Source organism: Lineus longissimus, chromosome 15 (assembly GCF_910592395.1).
Source record: "Lineus longissimus chromosome 15, tnLinLong1.2, whole genome shotgun sequence".
Classification (NCBI taxonomy): Eukaryota; Metazoa; Nemertea; class Pilidiophora; order Heteronemertea; family Lineidae; genus Lineus; species Lineus longissimus.
In genome coordinates this window covers 9,429,268-9,449,416 of record NC_088322.1, presented here as the reverse complement: position 1 = coordinate 9,449,416, position 20,149 = coordinate 9,429,268, and the positions used below count along the sequence as shown (strand labels likewise).

The 20,149-nt window shown below is 39.3% G+C and overlaps 1 protein-coding gene across 5 annotated transcripts; it reads left to right on the top strand.

Moving 5' to 3' along the window:
• The first annotated feature begins 13 nt into the window (after positions 1-13).
• Positions 14-19,322, top strand: LOC135499464 (outer dynein arm-docking complex subunit 4-like). Of its 5 annotated transcripts, XM_064790211.1 has the most exons (17): positions 14-243; positions 1,041-1,262; positions 1,833-1,986; positions 2,996-3,060; positions 3,846-3,857; positions 5,204-5,221; positions 7,943-8,105; positions 9,729-9,950; positions 10,289-10,496; positions 10,769-10,855; positions 11,197-11,393; positions 11,831-12,037; positions 13,298-13,777; positions 15,288-15,359; positions 15,944-16,000; positions 16,663-16,681; positions 17,555-17,636. In XM_064790211.1, the coding sequence occupies exons 1-16, from the start codon at positions 100-102 to the stop codon at positions 16,665-16,667; spliced, it is 2,313 nt and encodes a 770-aa protein (XP_064646281.1). In that variant the 5' UTR covers positions 14-99; the 3' UTR covers positions 16,668-16,681; positions 17,555-17,636. The 5 variants fall into 5 exon arrangements, with proteins under 5 accessions (XP_064646281.1, XP_064646280.1, XP_064646277.1 ...); XM_064790210.1 differs by lacking the exon at positions 16,663-16,681 and having other exon boundaries at positions 13,298-13,717; positions 17,555-19,322; XM_064790207.1 differs by lacking the exon at positions 16,663-16,681 and having other exon boundaries at positions 17,555-19,322.
• Positions 19,323-20,149: the final 827 nt, after the last annotated feature.

The window sequence follows — 20,149 nt, the reverse complement described above, 5'->3', positions numbered from 1 at the left end:
GAACGGACGCCATTTGTTGAGTGACAGCGGGCACCTGTAAACCAATTAGTGATCAATTAGGGTTGAAATTTGTTGGTTTTTGCCTAATTTACCGTCAAAATGCCCATCGCAAAGTACGATGACGATGACCAGAGTGTCCAGGGGGAAAAGAAGGATGAAACCTCTTATGAAATACACCGGGCAGAGGGTGATGTGCTTTACAAACGATGCGAATATGCGAAAGCCATCAGAAGTTACACACAGGTAAATGAAAATGCCTTCGCTTAGGCCTAGTTTAAGTAAAGTATGGTTAGCACTAAGCCTCAGTTATAAAGATTCGATCATGTAACATGTAAGCGGACACGGGCCTGCTAATGTAATTGGGATAAGGAGAGGCCAAATTTAGAAGTTGTTCCCCTCCAGAGTAAGCCAGTGGGACAGCGCATTGGCTTTAAATTTAATACTAAATTACTAGGCCTACTAGGCCTACAGAAATTGATTGAGTGGAAGTTTATTGACTCTAGTTGGTAGTACTCTTTGTGTACGGCTTTATTGTTTGTTTCAATTGGCCAGGGTCCTAAACCTGTCAAATCTACCCGACCCTTAATGGTCCAGTTTAAATCTTGGCCAAGTGACGTTCCCGGTTTGGTTCTTTGACTTGCTGGCAACACATGCACCGACACTGGTCCTACGTACACACTGCGACGGACCGAAATGGATCTGAAATGGACTCGTCGAGGCCTTTGTCGAGTCATTTTGCAAAGCTATATGACATTATGAGGAATACTAACAACTAACACCGGCACACCCCTACGAAAGGCTTTGGACTCCGTCCAAAAGCCTACATAGGACCTTTTTGTGATTAGGCTGCCAACATGAATCAAACAGTGGTTATAGTCTTCCACTTCGTTGCCAACTCTAGGCCCGCTACTGGTGCCCAACCATAGTGGCATGTAAAAAAGCTCATCCCGCCTTGGAGAAGAAATACTTCCTGGACCACATAAGGCCTATAATTGTACCACTTTACCTTAGATGTGACGCTAATTTCTACTGTTCTTTAGGCCGTGGATATGATACGAGAATACCACGAGGACAAAGAGCAAAACAAGGAGCGTACGAAGAATCTGACGCCGAAAGAACAAGATGCTCTGGAGCTCAAGATGGAGAAGGATCAGCGTGACATCCTCGTCTCGCGGTCCAAGTGCCACTTGATGCTGGGTCACTCGCAGCAGGCGCAGGAGGACTCCGAGGCTTCGCTGCAGCAGGATAAGAAGTTTATAAAGGTGAGTGGAAGCAAAGTGTACTGTTATATAGTAATCATCTTTGAGAAATGTCTTAATCATTTTAGAAACCTCAATTGACCATGCTTTATTCAAAATCTCACAGATTCCGGTCTTGGACCATCGAGGTCATTTTGCGTCCTTGAAACAATCTAATTGTTAGACTTGTCAATCTACGCTCAACCATTCCTGTGAGCCCTCTGCCATTGGTTACCTCTAGAGCACCGTGTTGTGAGGGCACCGCTCAGTTTGCCGTTGGACCAATCACTGGAGGTAGCCTCGTGCTGCCGTGAAAAGGATCCCATCCTCTCGCCAAAGGACCCCAATCTCATGGAATAACCCCCATAACTATGCAATATGACAGTACATTATAATTTCGCTTTTGCGGCAACAGTCCAAGAGTCATTCTTAAGTCTACATCTTTTGCCCATGTACATATACCATGAAGCTGACGGAAGATGGTCAGAATTGGTGGAAAGAATTGCTGTGGATATCCCCCCTAAAAAAAAAACCAAAAAAGATAAAGCTGCCATCTTGACAAACGTATAATTTTTCTCTCTTTGTTTACTCCAGGGCTTGTACCAGAAAGCAGAGGCGCTCTATTATCAAGGTGACTTCGAGAAAGCTCTCGTCTTATATCACCGTGGCAACAAGCAGCGACCAGAGGTACAGGAATTCCGTCTTGGGATCCAGAAGTCTCAGGAAGCGATCAATAACAGTATTGGATGTAAGTGTGTGTGGTCATTATTAGGAAAAAAGATTAAGAAAGCAAGCTTATCCCTAGCTCCAAGTCCTTACTCTTTCCTTGCTAGGATAATGATGAATGGTCTTTATAAGTTTTCAGCATAGGCAAAGTGTTGGCTGGCATTTAAATGAGATTTTACCAGTCCTGTGGAGGGCCAACATGTACGACTCGGAGGTTAAATTGAATAAAGGCTTCCTTCATTAATTGTAGCGTCCACTAAACTTAAAAAGCATTTTAGTCCCTTTTAGTTTTTAAATAATAATGATGGGAACCAATGCAACCAACATTCCTAAAGCCTTGTGTCTTTCGCCATGTGTTTGATGATGGCATTCGCCTAAATTTCCTCCACCCAACTTTGCTCAATTTGCTTCTTCTCATACAACTCAGCTGTGGCCTGCATTTCCCAACTCAAACTAGCTAAACAACACTTACCAATTCGAGAGGAAGTGGACCAGTGTATGGTATTATCTCATCACTCTCCTCACATATCAATATCATACAATTTTAAAATTATACAAATTTTGGATAATAAAATTTACATTTCACTTTCCATACATTCAACTCAGTGTTGTGTGTAAATTCACAGAACAAAATCATGATTTTTAAAGCTTATTTTTACAATTTCATTTAGAATTAATTTGTACAATTTGTGATTTTTGTTAGTCTTGTAAATTCTTCTACATACCATATTCTTCCATTCATTTTCTTTCTTATTCAATATAACAAGGTAGTCTTCGCCTTCAAAATCATTCCTAAATATTTCTGCATCTTAAACAAAACCAGCTGATAGTAATATGTACATATGAACGTTTGCACTGCTGATTAATCTGACTTACTCATTAAGGTAAGGTTTCTATTCCTTTTGAGCAAAGAAATTTTCCAAAGATGATGATGATATTGATAATGATATGCCTACTTGTGGTGTTCCTGATAACGATACTACTTTTGTTGTTGATTTTCAAATCCTGATGTCATCCCCAATTTATTTCAGCTCCTGAATCTGTGAAGTTAGAAAACAAAGGTGACCTGAGTGAGTTCTACGGCAAACAAGAAGAGGTGAGGATATTATTCAAATTAGATGAAATTTACTGAAAAGCAATTGGAATTTGGTCACATTTTTGTCGAAATGTGGAGCTGGAGACCAGACTCCAGCCCTTCTGCTCCAGACATTCTCCCTGATAAAGAATAGAGAGGAATACTGGCCAAAATTGTATGGAGAGTAGATCAGCTTTTCAAAACATGTGAGCTTGGTCTTTCTCTTCGTCATCAGTTTTGTTTGTGTTATTCACCTGAAGTCTTCTTTTGCGTATGAATGAACAATTTTAAAATCTGATTGGAATTTTTTTGTATGGTGTTAACTTTATCGGGACGCTTGGCTTTATTCACCTGAAGTCTTCTTTTGCGTATGAATGAACAATTTTAAAATCTGATTGGAATTTTTTTGTATGGTGTTAACTTTATCGGGACGCTTGGTACGCAGGGCGTTTTTTTCCACACTATTTCCATATGATGCGCTCTGCGTATCATGCCTTCAACACAGTGTGTACTACGTGTATGGTGCTGCCATCTCCTAATAGCTCATAAAACTAAAACTAATGGTTTGTGGAATCTATTGGGTGGTTTGTTGGGTTTTCCCCGGGATTTAGGCGCGAATTGCGGTGTGGCACGTGGCAGCAATAATGACAAAAAGACAGTCATCCCCTTTTATGGCTCCGTCCCTGGATGAACAGAACTGCCGTCCCAAAAGGGTTAAAAAAGTCTAATAATTATTTTGTCAATTTCCATTGTACTGTATGCTTCAACACCATCTCTCTCTCTCTTCACGTCACTGCAAACACCAGGAGAACAAGAAGGTATTTATACTGCACATACACTCTACACATTTACATTAGGGGAAGGAGTCGAAAACATAACTCAAGATTACAAAAAGGTGTCAAAAAGTTTCTGACAGAGATAGCCAAGTTTGCAAATATCTGGTTTTGGGTTTGACACGTGTCAAAAAGTTTCTGTCAGAGATAGCCAAGTTTGCAAATATCTGGTTTTGGGTTTGACACGTGTCAAAAAGTTTCTGTCAGGGATAGCCAAGTTTGCAAATATCTGGTTTTGGGTTTGACACGTGTCAAAAAGTTTCTTTCAGATAGCCAAGTTTGCAAATATCTGGTTTTGGGTTTGACACGAGAGGCACAGTCGATTCTGTAGATGTGTAGGTCAAAACTCCCTGAGTTGGTGACAACTCGCAAAGCGGGAATCCTTGCCTGACTGGTGAAAACCCTCACTGCAGTTCAGAGTGAGGCTAGTGTAACCTCTGCCCAACACGCCCTGAGGTCATGAATAAATATGGGACTGTACAAGCTTTACTGGTTGAATTTAATATTTTGATTTGATATTATGGGGGGGATCCGCTACTCAATGTTCCCGACTCCTTTCCTCCTCCTGTCACTCCTGCGAGCACCTCCCTCTCCCAGCGAGGGATTTGGCGTGTTAAGCTAGGTGCACACTGGTAAAGTTGGCGATATTCATCGCTGCAATGAGCAGTAGAAAGTCTGAGCAATGCAAGCAAAATTGCACTCGTATGCTACGGTTGATATTCATTGCACATAATTGCAACGATTTCGATTCTTTGTCATGGGAATCTGTGATGGCCAGTGCAGACCAGCAATTTTTTGTTGCAATGTCAGTTGTGATAGAAAATCATTTGTCTGTTGTGCACTCGTTGAACCTAACTTTAAATGTGTGATCTGACAACACTTATAAATAGAACTACGCTACACTTTCAAAAAGATTTCGCATAAAATTATACTGCATGCATTTAGTACCAGAGTCTACATGAATACATTTCAACTGGAACAATTATTATACTGTGTAGTAGCTATTTAGCCAGTTGAAGGGTGCCTGTACAAGAGGCCTACATTTTGTGCAAAAGGCCGATGTGAAACAGACACATCAATAAACCAGCAAAATAACGTCTACACGGAATATACATGTACACAAGCAGGACGCATAGTGCTATCATACATACATGTACATTTCAACTGCATGGCTTTGCTACTTTATAAATCTAGGTACAGATACGTTCCAATGCCATCACTTTTGCTAAAATGTTGTTTGTGACTTGTTATTGATATATGCGGTGGCGACTTGTAGGCCACCTCCAAAATCAATTTTTAAATATCTATTTTTCTGTCCTTTGAACTGAAAGGAGTCTGATCGTCTGAAGGTAGTGAACCATTCAATCATAGGCGGTTTGCTAAAATACCCACAGTATTTTGAGATCACCCAAATGTTTACAAATTTCACTGGTAACTCGGGAGTTCCCCTCGACATACATGTAAAAGGTCATTTTTGAAATCTTATAATTATCAAAATAATTCAAAATATCACGGACATTGAAAGACTACGAACAACTTCGTCCGTCCTTCTGTTACTTTTATGTGACTGGTAAACTTAAGTTACCTGTGGTAAAGATTATAACTAAATGACGTCTGTATTTTAGCAAACTATCTTTTATAAATACTGTCTCATTACTTTGATTCCATTTGCTTTTCGTAGACAGTCGTCCAATTCAATGGTGATTTTTAGAATGGATGTCTAAAGCTTACCCGGTACATAATTTGGTTAATTTGAAGTTTTGTTGATTGAATCTGAAAGGTTCAAAAAGTTTCTCTCACACATTTTTCAAAATTGAAGCACAAAACCTTGACAGATTGAATTTGTTTTCTTTTGTAGAATTTCTTCCAATTGTTGATTTGAGCAAATCGATAGGCCTTCTTATTCCATTAATTGGTAGTTTCTTTGATTCAAGAAAATAGTAGTTCCTAATTTATTCTACACCTTTACGGTTAAATTACAAATGCTTCAGTCACCACACTCTTTGACAAAATCTTCTTATTATGATTAGTCACAAAATTACTCTAATACCATGCACAGCCAAACTTTCTTCAAAATCATGCAGACTCAGCTATTTTGCGGGCGTAATTTCACTGCGAGCAAGAGGCACATTCTTATTTCTTGCTAATTATTTTGTTTCAGCGTGTGTAGTTGGGTTTAGATGCTAAGGTAAACGGAAAAAGAGTGCATGCTGTACCAATAACATGTTCTTTGTTAATGTGTTACATCTGCTACATGAGGATGTAGAATTCTTCCTCAGATTTCAACTCTGTTCAAGCATGGGGGGGGGGGGCTTGATGAAAATTACCCCAAATGGGTTAATCTCAACTTTCTTAAAAACAGATTTCTCCAAAATTATTTCTTCAAGCTGGGCCAGTGTGAATCTGCCATCTGTGAATGTGGTTTCTCTGAACAGATGCCGGAACAGGTCCTGGAGGAATGTCCTCTGATTGCCAACTGAGGGGAGGCCTGGCCAGAGTCCACATCTGTCAAAAAAATGCTATCAGGAACAGAGGCAGATTTGCATCACACTGCCATATTCTTGAGGACCAATTATTATTTGAAACTTTAACCAGTTGAACGCAAAGAAGAATAATTTACACCAAATGCTAAAAGAACCAAAAAAACAAAATCGAGAAAAAAAAATTTCTTCTAAATTGTCGTGTGATTCCTAAAGATCAAGGCAGCAGATCTGGCATTTAACCACTTTGTTGGTTTATAACCAATGTTACATCATTATCATCATTTTGCCTCGTGGTCCATTTGGATCTTCGTCATAATCATTAAACTTTCAGCATGTTCAGTTTGTCTAACAATCAGAATTTCATCTAACTTCGGGCATCAAGGTGAATGCAAAGTCATCCTCATCCTGTTTGATCAAAGTTTATGCTAACAATGATAACCTGTCGTTGTGTTACAGATTCATTTGGTTTGAGGTCCTTTCTCACCAGCTGTTTAGATTTATTCCCTGTGTGTCCCTGATTAGAGTAGTTTTCCCTGTCCAGAATGCTTTCTTAAGATTTGTAGACCAGCTGTTATAAAATTGCTGCTGAATTTCCACAGATCTCCTTCAAAAACAGCCACCAAGTTTGTCCTGCAAGGACACTTCCATATCAGTTTGACTGTTTGATATTTCATCTACTGGGACAATCCGTTTACCTTGTGCTGTGGAAGCTTAGACAGAGTTTGAACAGAATTCGGGATTTAATTCCAACATCTCTAATAATGATAAGGAACATATTTTGTTGTTGTTGTATTTTACATTGCCAACAAAAAACCTTTAAAAAATCATCAAATAACAAAACTTGTCCAACTTGTCCAAAATCCAACATCTCTAAGGAACTTATTTTGTTGTTGTTGTATTTTACATTGCCAACAAAAAAAAAAAACCTTTAAAAAATCATCAAATATCAAAACTTGTCCAACTTGTCCAATATCCAACATCTCTAAGGAACTTATTTTGTTGTTGTTGTATTTTACATTGCCAACAAAAAAAAAAAACCTTTAAAAAATCATCAAATATCAAAACTTGTCCAACTTGTCCAATATCCAACATCTCTAATGAACTTATTTTGTTGTTGTTGTATTTTACATTGCCAACAAAAAAAAAACCTTTAAAAAATCATCAAATATCAAAACTTGTCCAACTTGTCCAATATCCAACATCTCTAAGGAACATATTTTGTTGTTGTTGTATTTTACATTGCCAACAAAAAAAAAAACCTTTAAAAAATCATCAAATATCATAACTTGTCCAACTTGTCCAATATCCAACATCTCTAAGGAACTTATTTTGTTGTTGTTGTATTTTACATTGCCAACAAAAAAAAAACCTTTAAAAAATCATCAAATATCAAAACTTGTCCAACGTGTTCAATATCCAACATCTCTAAGGAACATATTTTGTTGTTGTTGTATTTTACATGGCTAACAAAAAAACCTTTAAAAAATCATCAAAATCAAAGCTTTTGTCTGGGAGAGCTATACAGTTTGTTATGTACGTGTTCTACTCCAAGATATGTCAACTAGAAATTTTATAAAATTTTATCAGAAAAATAAGAAGAAAACTTACGGCAAGCCTGGGCAGAAAGACCAGGGCAAGAAGCAGGAGAAACAACGCCCAAAGACACCGAAAGATAGCAAGACTGTCAAGGAACTGCTGGGGCAACTGTACCAGGACAGGGCATACCTTGACAATCTCCTCAAAGAAGAAGGTGGGTACTTTAAGCGTTTTTTCAGTTACTGTAGCAGGATTGCCCAATTGGCACCTAACCATAGTGGCACGAAAAAATCTCATCCCACCTTGGAGGAAAATCCCTGGTGAATAACACAATATTGTAAAGAGAATGCTGCACAAAGAAAAGCTCATTGATACTGTAACTAGAAAATTTTGCAGGCGTTTTGATTTTGTGGTCCGACCTGATTCGCAAAATCAAAAAGGCTTAAAATATCAATGTGTTGGGTTTGAATATATTGCTCAGAACATTTGTACTAATATTATCAACAATTTTGAAATGTTTTCTCCAAAAAGAGGCCCGTTGCCAGGGGATTGCTACAAAATATCAAAAACGATTCGTTGAACTGGAGACAAATATTGGCAAAGATGACGACCAGAATCTAAGGAATGCACTGTATAAGGATGAGTTGAAAGGTTCAATGGTGTGCGATGGATCATTATTTTGTTTGTCAGAAATGGTGTTTCAGCTAAAAGAAACTTAGGTTGGACTTGGAAGGGGGGGATTAGAGATTTGACACTTGAGTGTTGGGATTTGAGACTTGCAATGTGGGATTTGAGAGTTGTAAGTTGGGATTTTAGACTTGTAAGTTGGGATTTGAGACTTGTAAGTTGGGATTTGAGACTTACAGTGTGGGATTGAGACTTGTAATGTGGGAATTGAGGCTTGCACAAGTTGGGATTTGAGACTTGAAGTGTGGGATTTGAGACTTGTAAGTTGGGATTTGAGACTTACAATGTGGGATTTGAGGCTTGCAAGTTGGGAATTGAGACTTGCAAGTTGGAATTTTAGACTTTGGATTTAAGCATTTGTGACTGGCTGATATTAAATCGAATATAATAAGCTGAAATTGGTGGGTTCTGAAGATATTTACTTGGTGAAAGATTTCGAAACATAGCAGAAAGCTGGCCTTGATGAGAAATATCTTTAAGCTGAAACACCAAGTATTTTTCCATCACTAAATTTGTCTTGACACCTGACACATACTACTGATATCTCTTTACATAATGATATGCAGAATTAGCCTTAAGTTATTTTTTTGGGCAAAATTAACCCCATTTCTTGATTGCAGGTTCACATTCAAATAATAAAATCCACTTGTTTATTTATTTAAAGGCCCAGTCCACCTGTGAACTATTTTATTCTTTTAATTTGACTAATTTTGAATATCGGCTCTCACTAACTTGGATGTTGACTGGTGTTGCATTTTAATCACAGATTCTTCAACACAAAATATCTTGTTGACTTCACAAATTTAATTTTTAAACTATGCTAAAACATTGACAACCAACTCTGACTTGCAGTAAAATATATTAGATGTAAAAGTTCGGAGATAAAAACTCAGCATGAGCTCCGAAATTCATGTGCCTGGCCATAAGTTTGCTTCAAAATCACATATGCATGAGCAGTGTAATGATAGTACATTCTTATTACTTCAAGTTCTTTTCAACCATCAGTTGTTTTATTTCGAAGGTTGTGTGGTGTAGTATAGCAGGTCAGGTCAGCGATTCGTTAAGAGCTTTAAAGATGGTGATGCAAAATGTTGGATTAAAAGACAAGTCATTTTGCCAAGTTTTCACCATCTCTCTTGGCGCTTTTCAGAGTCGATGGACAGTAAAACCTTGAGCAGCCAGACAATCCAAGACCTCTGCATCGAAGGCATCAATTATCTCGACTCCAGGACCGAGTTCTGGCGGCAACAAAAGCCGATGTACGCCCGCAAACGCGATCGGGAGATGCAGCAGCAGCAACGTAATCGCGGCAAAGGAAAAGGAAAGAAACAGGTTAACTACATCCTGGAAAGGATCGAGGAAATTGACGATGGTGAGGGTTGAAATCTTTGACAATATTTGTGCATTTCCCTTTAGATTATGTAATAAATGGTACCACCAGAAAGTGCCGATGAAGAGCTGGTAATGGTACCATTAGAAAGTACTGATTAGGAGCTTTCCAATGAATAGTCATGTCAATAGGTTTACAAGTGGTACCATTAGAAAGTACTGATTGGGAGCTTTCCAATGAATAGTCATGTCAATAGGTTTTGACAATTCTCAACTTCTTGGGACACTTCTCGGCATGGCTGTAGTGACCTTGAATGCTGGAAACCTCAGCACAGATTGTAGAAATGGTCCATAAACTTTTTCCCAACCCTCGTATTCCAGACCAAGCCAACGGCGACTATGAGAAGAGTTTACGCAAAGCAAAACGCACGCACAAACAGATAGAGGACCTGGACGAAGATGACTGCGATAACAAAACAGAACTGCTTGCTACGATCTACAGTTACATGGGCAACTCGTATCTGGAGCTGGCAAAGTATGACCAGGCCTTGGAGTACCACCAAAGAGATTTGAAAATATCCAAAGACAAGTAAGTAGCATGAGCTATGGGCCATGTTCCCCAAAGCATTGAGTAGTTCAAGAGCCTCATAGCCTAGTGGTCATCACTGCTGGCTACCACGTAATAGGGTCCTGATTTGATTTCGGGGAGATACCTCCGGCAAAAATCCAAAAGGGTTGAGCAATGGGTCTCTAACTCATCGATTTTGACCAAAACACACAGGAATAAAAAATACTTTTGCTTATCTCTCTGTTCAAGTAACAGTTGTGGGATTTTGTTGACGATTTGTCTCCTCTTTCTAGTAAACTTGAAGATGGTAAATCACGAGCCTTGGATAACCTCGGCCGAGTCTATGCCAGGACCGGAGACTTCAAGAAAGCTACAGAAGTGTAAGTTTTGGCATGAATTCTCTGGAGAAATCGTTGTGTTCCATGTAGGGTGTCTAAAAATGTTTGTTTTCGTAATCCACACAATTCAAAATCAAGACACAGAGTGATTTTAGCTGGTGCAGACAGTAATGAGACCGCCAGCAAGACTTTCCCTGAAAAGGCTGATGTCCTTTGTCTCCTATCATGGTCGTCTGAGAGTTGGGGTTTCACTTGGTGAGTTCTAGTGGGCTTGCAAACTACCTGTGAACATTTTTGGCTTCACAAGCTCTAATGACTGCTCTACACTGAGACAAAAAGTATTCAATCATTGATCATACTGAACAGCATCATTTTCATTATAGCTGGGAAGAGAAACTGCCTCTAAGTCAGTCAGCACTGGAGAGTACCTGGTTACTTCATGAGATTGGGCGCTGCTACCTCGAGTTGGGAGAGTACTCTAAGTCACGTGACTATGGCGAGAGATCGTTGGAAAAGGCACACGATACGGACGATGATATCTGGCAGCTAAACGCCAGTGTGTTGATTGCGCAATCTGAAGGTAAGTAATGTGACACATTGGTTGGTTTTGTTGATTACTCGCCCAATGCTGTCGACGTCAGATTGATGTGTTGAAGGGGCAGAGAGCTGAGTTCATAAAAAAAGTGAAAGTAAAAGGCATACGTCCACTTCCGTGTTGACAGTGTGTCAAGTAAACATAAAACTAAAAGCTATGTTTCTCTAGATCAAACGATGTGATCAAATTTGGTATACAGTGGATTCTCCCTTAGCACCTCTCTATTGAGACCCCCTCTTTATTGATGACCCTACATTTGGCACCAAATTGGTTGTTTATATCAAAATTGACTTCTATAATCAGGACACCTCTCTATAAAGGACAGCATTTGTCAGTCCCAAGGGTATCTCTAATAGTGAGTTTCTGATGTTGTTCTTTTGTGGTTTTGGAAAATAATAGATGTGCCTTCTTCTCTCTTGCAGTAAAACTCGGGGAGTTAGAAGCAGCATGCGATTCGTTCGAGCGATCGCTAGAAATGGCTCGTCTCCAAGGTGACGAACCTGCAGAGCGCGCCATTAAGAAAGCTCTCGAAGACGTGAATAGAAAAATCGTCGAGGATGCGAGAGAGAGAGGCAAAGATAGCGACCAAGATCGGTCGGGTTCTGCCCATTCTGCCCATTCTGGTTCAGGTAAGGTGTAATTGGTCACATGATGGCGAGGATCTGCGCCTCTCATGTAACCATGGCAACTTATTCTGTTGAAATGTCTTCTGGGTTTGCTCGTAGATAATACTTGTAGATTAGTAACTAACTTTGGTTGACCTTACTAATTGAGTTAGTCTAACGCGTCATATTGACATCTAAATGATAGTGTGTTCATCTTTACACTGCTTATAGGGGTACACCGTTCGTAATAACTGGTGGTCCAGTCAAATAGAAATCCGCTAATACACAATGCCGTAGTGCAGTTATTATGAATACAAATTTGTTTAAACTTGGTATTCATAGTATTTGTAGATCAGTCTACACAACGGCAATGTTGAAATTTGTTTAAACTTGGTATTCACAGTATTTGTATATCAGTCTACACAACGGCAATGTTGAAATTTGTTTGAACTTGGTATTCACAGTATTTGTATATCAGTCTACACAACGGCAATGTTGAAATTTGTTTAAACTTGGTATTCATAGTATTTTTATATCAGTCTACACAACGGCAATGTTGAAATTTGTTTGAACTTGGTATTCATAGTATTTGTATATCAGACTACACAACGGCAATGTTGAAATTTGTTTAAACTTGGTATTCATAGTATTTGTATATCAGACTACACAACGGCAATGTTGAAATTTGTTTAAACTTGGTATTCATTTATATATTTCTGTCTCGCAACCATACACCATGTCTACACTTACAACTTAGTAGTTTAGTATTGATAAGGAACTCTTGATCATTCAGTGTAGCAAACAGAAAAATAAAAACTGTTGAAATGAAAATTTTTTTAATTTTGTCTTGTGATTGAGGAGAATTGTGTAAACTCAACATTGATTAAGAGTTCCTTTAAATTATTATTAGATTTAAATTTACACTGAACACTCTTCTGTTCGGACACAAATGAAAGGCATTCTCATTTTTCTTACAAAAATTACACATGTCAGCAGTCATCGATCAGTTTGAACAAATCGTGACAATTATCTCATCCAATCATTGCTTATGTATCAACTCACTAACAATGCTGTTGGTTCACTAATTATTATTTTGGCCAGGTGTATTCCATTTTACAGGGTGTGCCAAAAAAGCCAACTTCATCTTTTCCGCAATTTTACATTGTTGCACGTTTTGGCCTTTTTTGGCACACCTTTCATATGCAGAGGGAATGGAAACATTGAATGTCTTACACTTGGCCTGCTTCACTAATCATGCTTGTATACGCCTCAACACTTTCATAGGTAAAAAAGCACTAGCGCTCGAATTAGACGACCGCGATTCTCCGGAGGAGATGCATGTCATGGAGTCACCCCGAGAGTCGCCACGGTCGCAGAAGGAAACATCGCCAACTCCTAAAGATGATGCACCCTTATCTTCTAAAGAGGACACACCCAGATCTACTAAAGAAGACACACCCCGATCTAAAGAGGACACGCCCCGATCTGCAAAAGAAGACACACCCAGATCTTCCAAAGTGGAAACCCCCGAATTGTCTAAACATGATACGCCCCGATCGAACGTTGACGAATCCCCGCGATCTCAAAAAGACGAATATGAAGATGATTTTGAAGAAAAGTTGGACACTGATCGTTCGCCCCCGAATACAGATCGTACTCCCCGGACCGATGATCAGGGCGTCGGATCTGACCAATCAGAACAAAGTAAATCGAGTGAACGTTTGAGTCAGAGTGGCGAGGTTGAGCCTGTGGTTGAACCGGAGAGTGAGTTGTCGATCTTTTTTCTTTTTTTGGTCATTTCTCTCAGAGCGTTGAGTCTTTTAATATGTTGGGTTCATCATTTTCGAGACATATTTCTCTGATTGATAATAATGGGGTTGACAGTATTTCTACACATGAACTTCAACAATCACCTTGTTGAATATGTCAGGTCATTGTCGCCATGGCAATCACGACAACACCACAAATGCAATGAGGAACCTGCAGAACTGAAAATCCAGATGGCAGCACCAGTACTAAAAGGTACACTTCCAGTGCATTTTCCACTAAAATTAAGTTTTGTTGATTTTCTCCCTAAAACTCATCAAAATAGAATAAAGGACCAATAAAACAACACTTTTGGTGCTATTTCCCCATGTAGAGTTATTCAATAATCATTGACCCGGGAAATGGCTTTCACAACCATGGTCCAGTTGCCTACAGGGCCCCCTATTGGCAGGTTTTGTTGTACAGGTTCCTCATTGTTGTTATTTTTGTTGCATTCAGCCTGAAAATATTGCTACTTTATCCAGTGTCTTTTGAAATAGTTGTGTGTCTGTCTTTTTTCTGCTGTCCTCACAGGAACACCATCACTATAGTGCACCATGCTTGTTGCCTAACTGAAATGTTTTAATCGAATTGCTAAAAACTTACATCATGCCTGTTTCTTGCCTTATAACTAAAATAATATCAATCTAATTCCTAACTATTAACTGAAGTGATGTATACTGATTACTAACCGTAGTAGTTAGTGTAGGTACCAAAATTTGCAATCATAAGAGTCAGCTGATCCGTCCATAAAATTCCATCATGAATGACTATGACAAGACAGCTGTAATATTGATATGCCTCTCAAGTTTCATCATTAAAACTTCTTTAGTTTGTGCTTAAGTTGACTTTAAATTCTTGGAAAAACACTTTAAATGACTGTGTACCCCAAGTATATTAACAAAAGCGGTGTGTGTAAATTCACAACTTCAGTCAAACTGAGAATCGTGCCTGAAGAAGTTCTGTTTTAGAATCCAAGGGTTTAACAGCCAGTCATTCTCGCACCAACAGTCATGAATTAAAGTGATACTATGATGTGATTTACAACTTTGCGGAAATACGTCCGTTTTTAATTGTTGATCACAAATGTAAAGCTTAAATTTTCCATTTTTGATTAGATTTATTATAAAATTGCTGAATGTAAACCCTTGGCGACCGCGAAAATGTTCAGTTTGTGATGTCATCAAGGAAAACGTCGTCGGCGTGGTCGGGATTAAACCATCAATTTCTAGAAAATGTGCATTTCGATTCGAAAACCTTACCGATTTATGAGAGAGTGACGTAGTCATTTGTCAGAAACAGCTAAAATATGGTGAAATTTGACACGAGTTACCCTATAAGAACATTCCAAGTCGCATATTCTTCTTATAGACTTGATAGTTTGCTAAATACAGTCAAAGAACGCTTTGTCCAGTTTCCGAAACTTCTGCGAAGTTGTGATTCATCTGTGTCGTTCTTGCATTATCAGATAAGGGAAGTCCAAAAGCAAGTCGCCACGGGTCTGCAGCGTCCAAAAAGAGCAGCCATAGCAAGGGACAAGGTCAGTGTCTGTGCTTGGGAGACTTGGTCTTGGTCAATTGTGCGAACATAACCCTTACGAAAATGTCCCCCACCAATATAGCCACATTTTATGGGGCCCCCTGTCCGCCAACATAGATCTGTGTCGTTGGGCACCAAATGGTTGGGCACTGTAGATGAAGATCTATTTAAAAACTGTCACTGTGTTTATTTCTAGATTAAACCAATTGCAAAAGGTGATGTTATGTGTTTTGTTATATTATGTGCTGGATTTTTATAAGGGCAGTGTGAATGAAATTTCCATAAAACCTCACATGTGAATGAGGTTTCCAGTAAAACCTCAACCACAAATTAGGCTTTCATTGGCTTATTTCAACACTCAGGTGCCCTGAAATTGCATAATTTGCACCATAATAACCTTCTGGGTGGACTGCCCCCAGATCCCTCGTCATTTCCAAGAGCCCACAATCATTCCTTTCTGGGTGTGGCTGCACCCCAAAATCTCAAATGTCTTGGATCGCCGACTGGATCGGCTGAAGCTATAAAAAATGTCACATGACGTAAACGGGTCTATACTTACTGATAAAAGAACATTGGATGTTTCAGATCGGGTTGACAGTAGAGCTTCAGACAAAGGCAAGAAGGATGAAGAGGAAGCGAAAGGTAACCATGACCACACATAAACAAATCTTAGAATTCTATTTCAGTCTGTTTGAAAAAAAAGGCACTCTGATTTTTTGTGATTTTGTATAGAAATTGCAACGTCTGAACAAAATGTTGTATTTCATTTGAAAGTTCAGGGTCCAAAGTATCTAAGAATACTTACTTTGCCTGAATCAGACAAAGTTTGACCATAACTGAGCCATCTGAAAAGAACACTGACATCTTTTCCCAGCCATATTTTGGTTTCTTTCCGTGCAGAGCCGTTCTATTAAAAAAAGGTGAACTTTCATCGAAGAGTTACCTTTTCCCAACCCCTAGATCACTCTTAATCCCGCCCCAAGTTACAAACTTGTACAAATTGTGCAAGCAGCAAAAGCACTTTGGTTCAGGAGCAGCCCATCAGATGGAGTTGGTTAGTTGACGTCATTTCAAGAAAAGATTGCCACATTTTATGGGGCTCCCCGTCCGCCAATATAGATCTGTGTCGTTGGGCACCAAATGGTTGGGCATTGTAGATGAAGATCCATTTAAAAACTGTCACTGTGTTTATTTCTAGATTAAACCAATTGCAAAAGGTGATGTTATGTGTTTCATTGGGCACCAAATGGTTGGGCATTGTAGATGAAGATCTATTTAAAAACTGTCACTGTGTTTATTTCTAGATTAAACCAATTGCAAAAGGTGATGTTATGTGTTTCGTTATGTTATGTTCTGACTTTCTGCATTTGCCTTTAGTTTTATGCCTCTGTCTACCAGTTTGTGTGTCTTGATATAATTTTTGTTTGGTAAAGTTTTACCATCTTTCTTGGTGATATCCAAAGTGGGTGCTTAGTGATAAGGAATTAGTAAGGGTAGGTTGTTATATCAGCAGCTTTGACATGCCTTCCAAATTAGTTTAGGAGAGTACTGATGACTTGCATTTGCATGAGATAATGGCAGACGGCATCAGACAATGCAACAGAGCAAAATTGCTTTTGAAGTCTGGTGGAATTCCACCAGACATTGCGTTACTTGATGCCAACCTCCATAATGTCATGCATGTCTTCTCTTTCCAGTTGCTGTAATGTGCGCTCTGGCTGTGTCTGTGATTTCCTCTTATGAGTGCTTTATTAGTGTCTCAGTCACACAGGTTTTGCTGCATTTTAGTTTTGATAGGGCTGTGATGTGTGGTTCAACTTTGAGGGATCCAATCATTAGTGTACAAACACTTTGTTTGGACCAAGTGATTGTAGTAAATATCATGAGTTTAAAAATGATATCTTGTGCAATTCATTAACTGGAGTCTAGTGTTATATTATATGACCCAGATGCCAGCTCATGGCATAAATCAACAGGACTGGTATTGACACGGCCAATTATTTTTTATGGGAGTGAAATATATGGGGTTTGAGCAAATTAGATCATAAATCATCTTATAATAAGAGTCACCTCATTCATTTTTGCAAGCAAATGCTTGGAATTGGTAAAAAGGCCAACTATTTTGTGCTGGGGAAGAGTCAGGAAAATGTTATTCTCTGGTAGTTATGACAAAGTTCTCATCTTTTCTTTTTTCAGGAGCAGACACTGAAGACAAAGCAGAGGAGGAAGATACTGTAGCAAAGAATGAGGATACTGTTGCAAAGAATGAGGATTAAATAAACGTATAATGTGTCTGTGATACTCGTGCGTTAACCCTTTACGGATGGACCATGCACAGCTGAGATGTGGAAAAACAAGAATTTCAGGGACTTAAAGGGAACTGGAACCGCCGAGCGATTTATTTAACTTTTCGACTTTCACCGCCCGAGAAAGTCAAACTTCCAACTTCCTATTTGTTCAGATTTGTAGCTCCGCGCCCAATGCGAGCATGCACAGTTCAATTTGTTATTATTGAGAATCATGTGAGAATCACGTGAGTCATGCGATCTTTCATTCATGAGTTTTCGTAGTAAATTCCACAGTAGTGACGTCACTCAATGATTGACAGCTAGGCGCCTTTTTTCATTCATGCCTCGTTCTGATCACCCGATACGCGGGAAATGAAAACGAGGTCGTACGAACTGGCTTGGCGGTTCCAGTTCCCTTTAATGACGATTAGTTTGTGATCATATATTTGGATGTAGAGGACTCTTGGTAAATCCCTGAAGATTGTGCTGTGATTTATTTACCATTTCAAGGCCTGTACCGACCACCACACCTACAGCTGATGACCCTTTTTTAAATTTAACATTTTAATAGGTGATTTCCATTTTAGTTGGACTTTTTGTAAAAATGGAGCACAAAGTTGTTTTTTGGTGCAGGTAACGTTTTTGAACATATTGAGTACCGTATTTTCCGGATTATCCCCCGCACTGCCATATGACCCGCACCCCCTTTGACCATTACCTAAAGCCACGCAAGACCCGCACCTGATTATGACCCGCACTGCTCCAAGACCCGCATTCTCCAAAAATAGTAAGCCATTCATTGATGTTGAAATCCTAGAACCGCCATGTTTTTTTTAATTGTTAACCAAAGTGGATCAATTCCAGCATGGCCGTAACTTGTTTTCCCTAGCGGAGACATCACAAACTATGCGATCATGGCGGAAATATTGGTTGAAAACAATGCGAAAACGATGGACATAAATCCTTATCAAGTAACCAGTTTGGTCCCCTTTTTTTTCTTTGGGGTTGGGGCTTATCCCTCTCAGAATCCACGCAAGACCCGCACCTTTATATTACCCGCACCCCCACTTTTTGGGCCTGTTTGAGGGCAAAAAGTAGCGGGTCATACGCCGGAAAATACGGTAGATGGGTTTTATTGGTTTAGTTTCACATTACCGCAACATATGGGGAGGTAAAAATATCCTGTTTTCCCGTATATCTTACTTTCATAATACTTACAGTCTATTTTACGGATGACTGTCTAATGACTGTTCCCTCTCGAATCACATGATTTGATAAATTGATAAATTGATAAATTTGACAAGTTGTTCACTCTTTACTCTTATTACCTCAATCCATCCTATACGTTCTACCAATTACATTATAGACTTATCTATACTTGCTCTTACATGTATATTATGTTCTATAAAGTAAAGTATAGTGGTACAATCATAGCTACTATAGTGTTGAAAACATCTAGTTGTATACCTTAATAATGTACACAGAGGCTATATATGATATATGGTACCGCGGCTAAAATTGTACCACCTTATAGATTAGTATTTACTTGATTTTATACTATACTGCTGTTTCCTTCATATACTGTATATAAACTCATGCATGCCATAGAGAGCAATATACAGTTTACAAGCTTAGCATTTATGCCAATTTTATGTTATGAAATAAACATATTTATGATGGTGAAAACTGTCTTTATTATTCATGGCACAGGAAAATAGAAATACATTTACACATAATTCACCCTCGTCTAGATACAGGTTCCAGATGATCAGGACCTTCATGGCTTGGAAGATGACTGTCACATCCAAGGACATTGTCACAACCAGTAGCCAACAAGTCCACAGGGTTGTGACTCTCATGCATCTCGCCCTATCTGCGACACGGCAGCAGACCTACCTACCAAGACCAATTTGGCCTGGTTGTGCCATCCAATCTCAGCTACACAGTTACGGCAAAGCGTTAATTTGGTCTGGTTGTGACTGTCTTGTCTATCTCGCATAGACATTTGGTCACTCAGTGGACCAACCTTTCAAGTCAAAGTTGGTCTGGTTGTGACTGCTCCCATCTCCCCCAGTTTTGGCAAAACCGTGTGGTAGACAGATCCGATTCGGTCAGGTTGTGACTGTCTCGTCTGTCCCACCATGTCGGCCACACTGTTGACCTATCTTCCTAGTAAAATTCGGCCTGGTTTCGGCCGTATCATCACTGAAGCGTTCGGGCAGACTGGTCCGATTCGGCCTTGCTGTGACTGCTCTCATCTCCCTCAGTTTTGGGATAACACTGTAGAAGACAAGTCCGGTTCCCCCTGGTTGTGACCCCGAGTTTGCAAGATGGTGAAAGGTATGTCCATGACCGTCAGAGGCATGCTCTTGAGAGATGGACAAAAGGTTATGTGTCTGGTTGTGACGGTCTCGTCTATCTCACCCTATCCGTCACACCGTTGACCGACCTTCCAAGCTCAATTTGGCCTGGTTTTCGCCGTCTCATCTATGTTATTCTTACA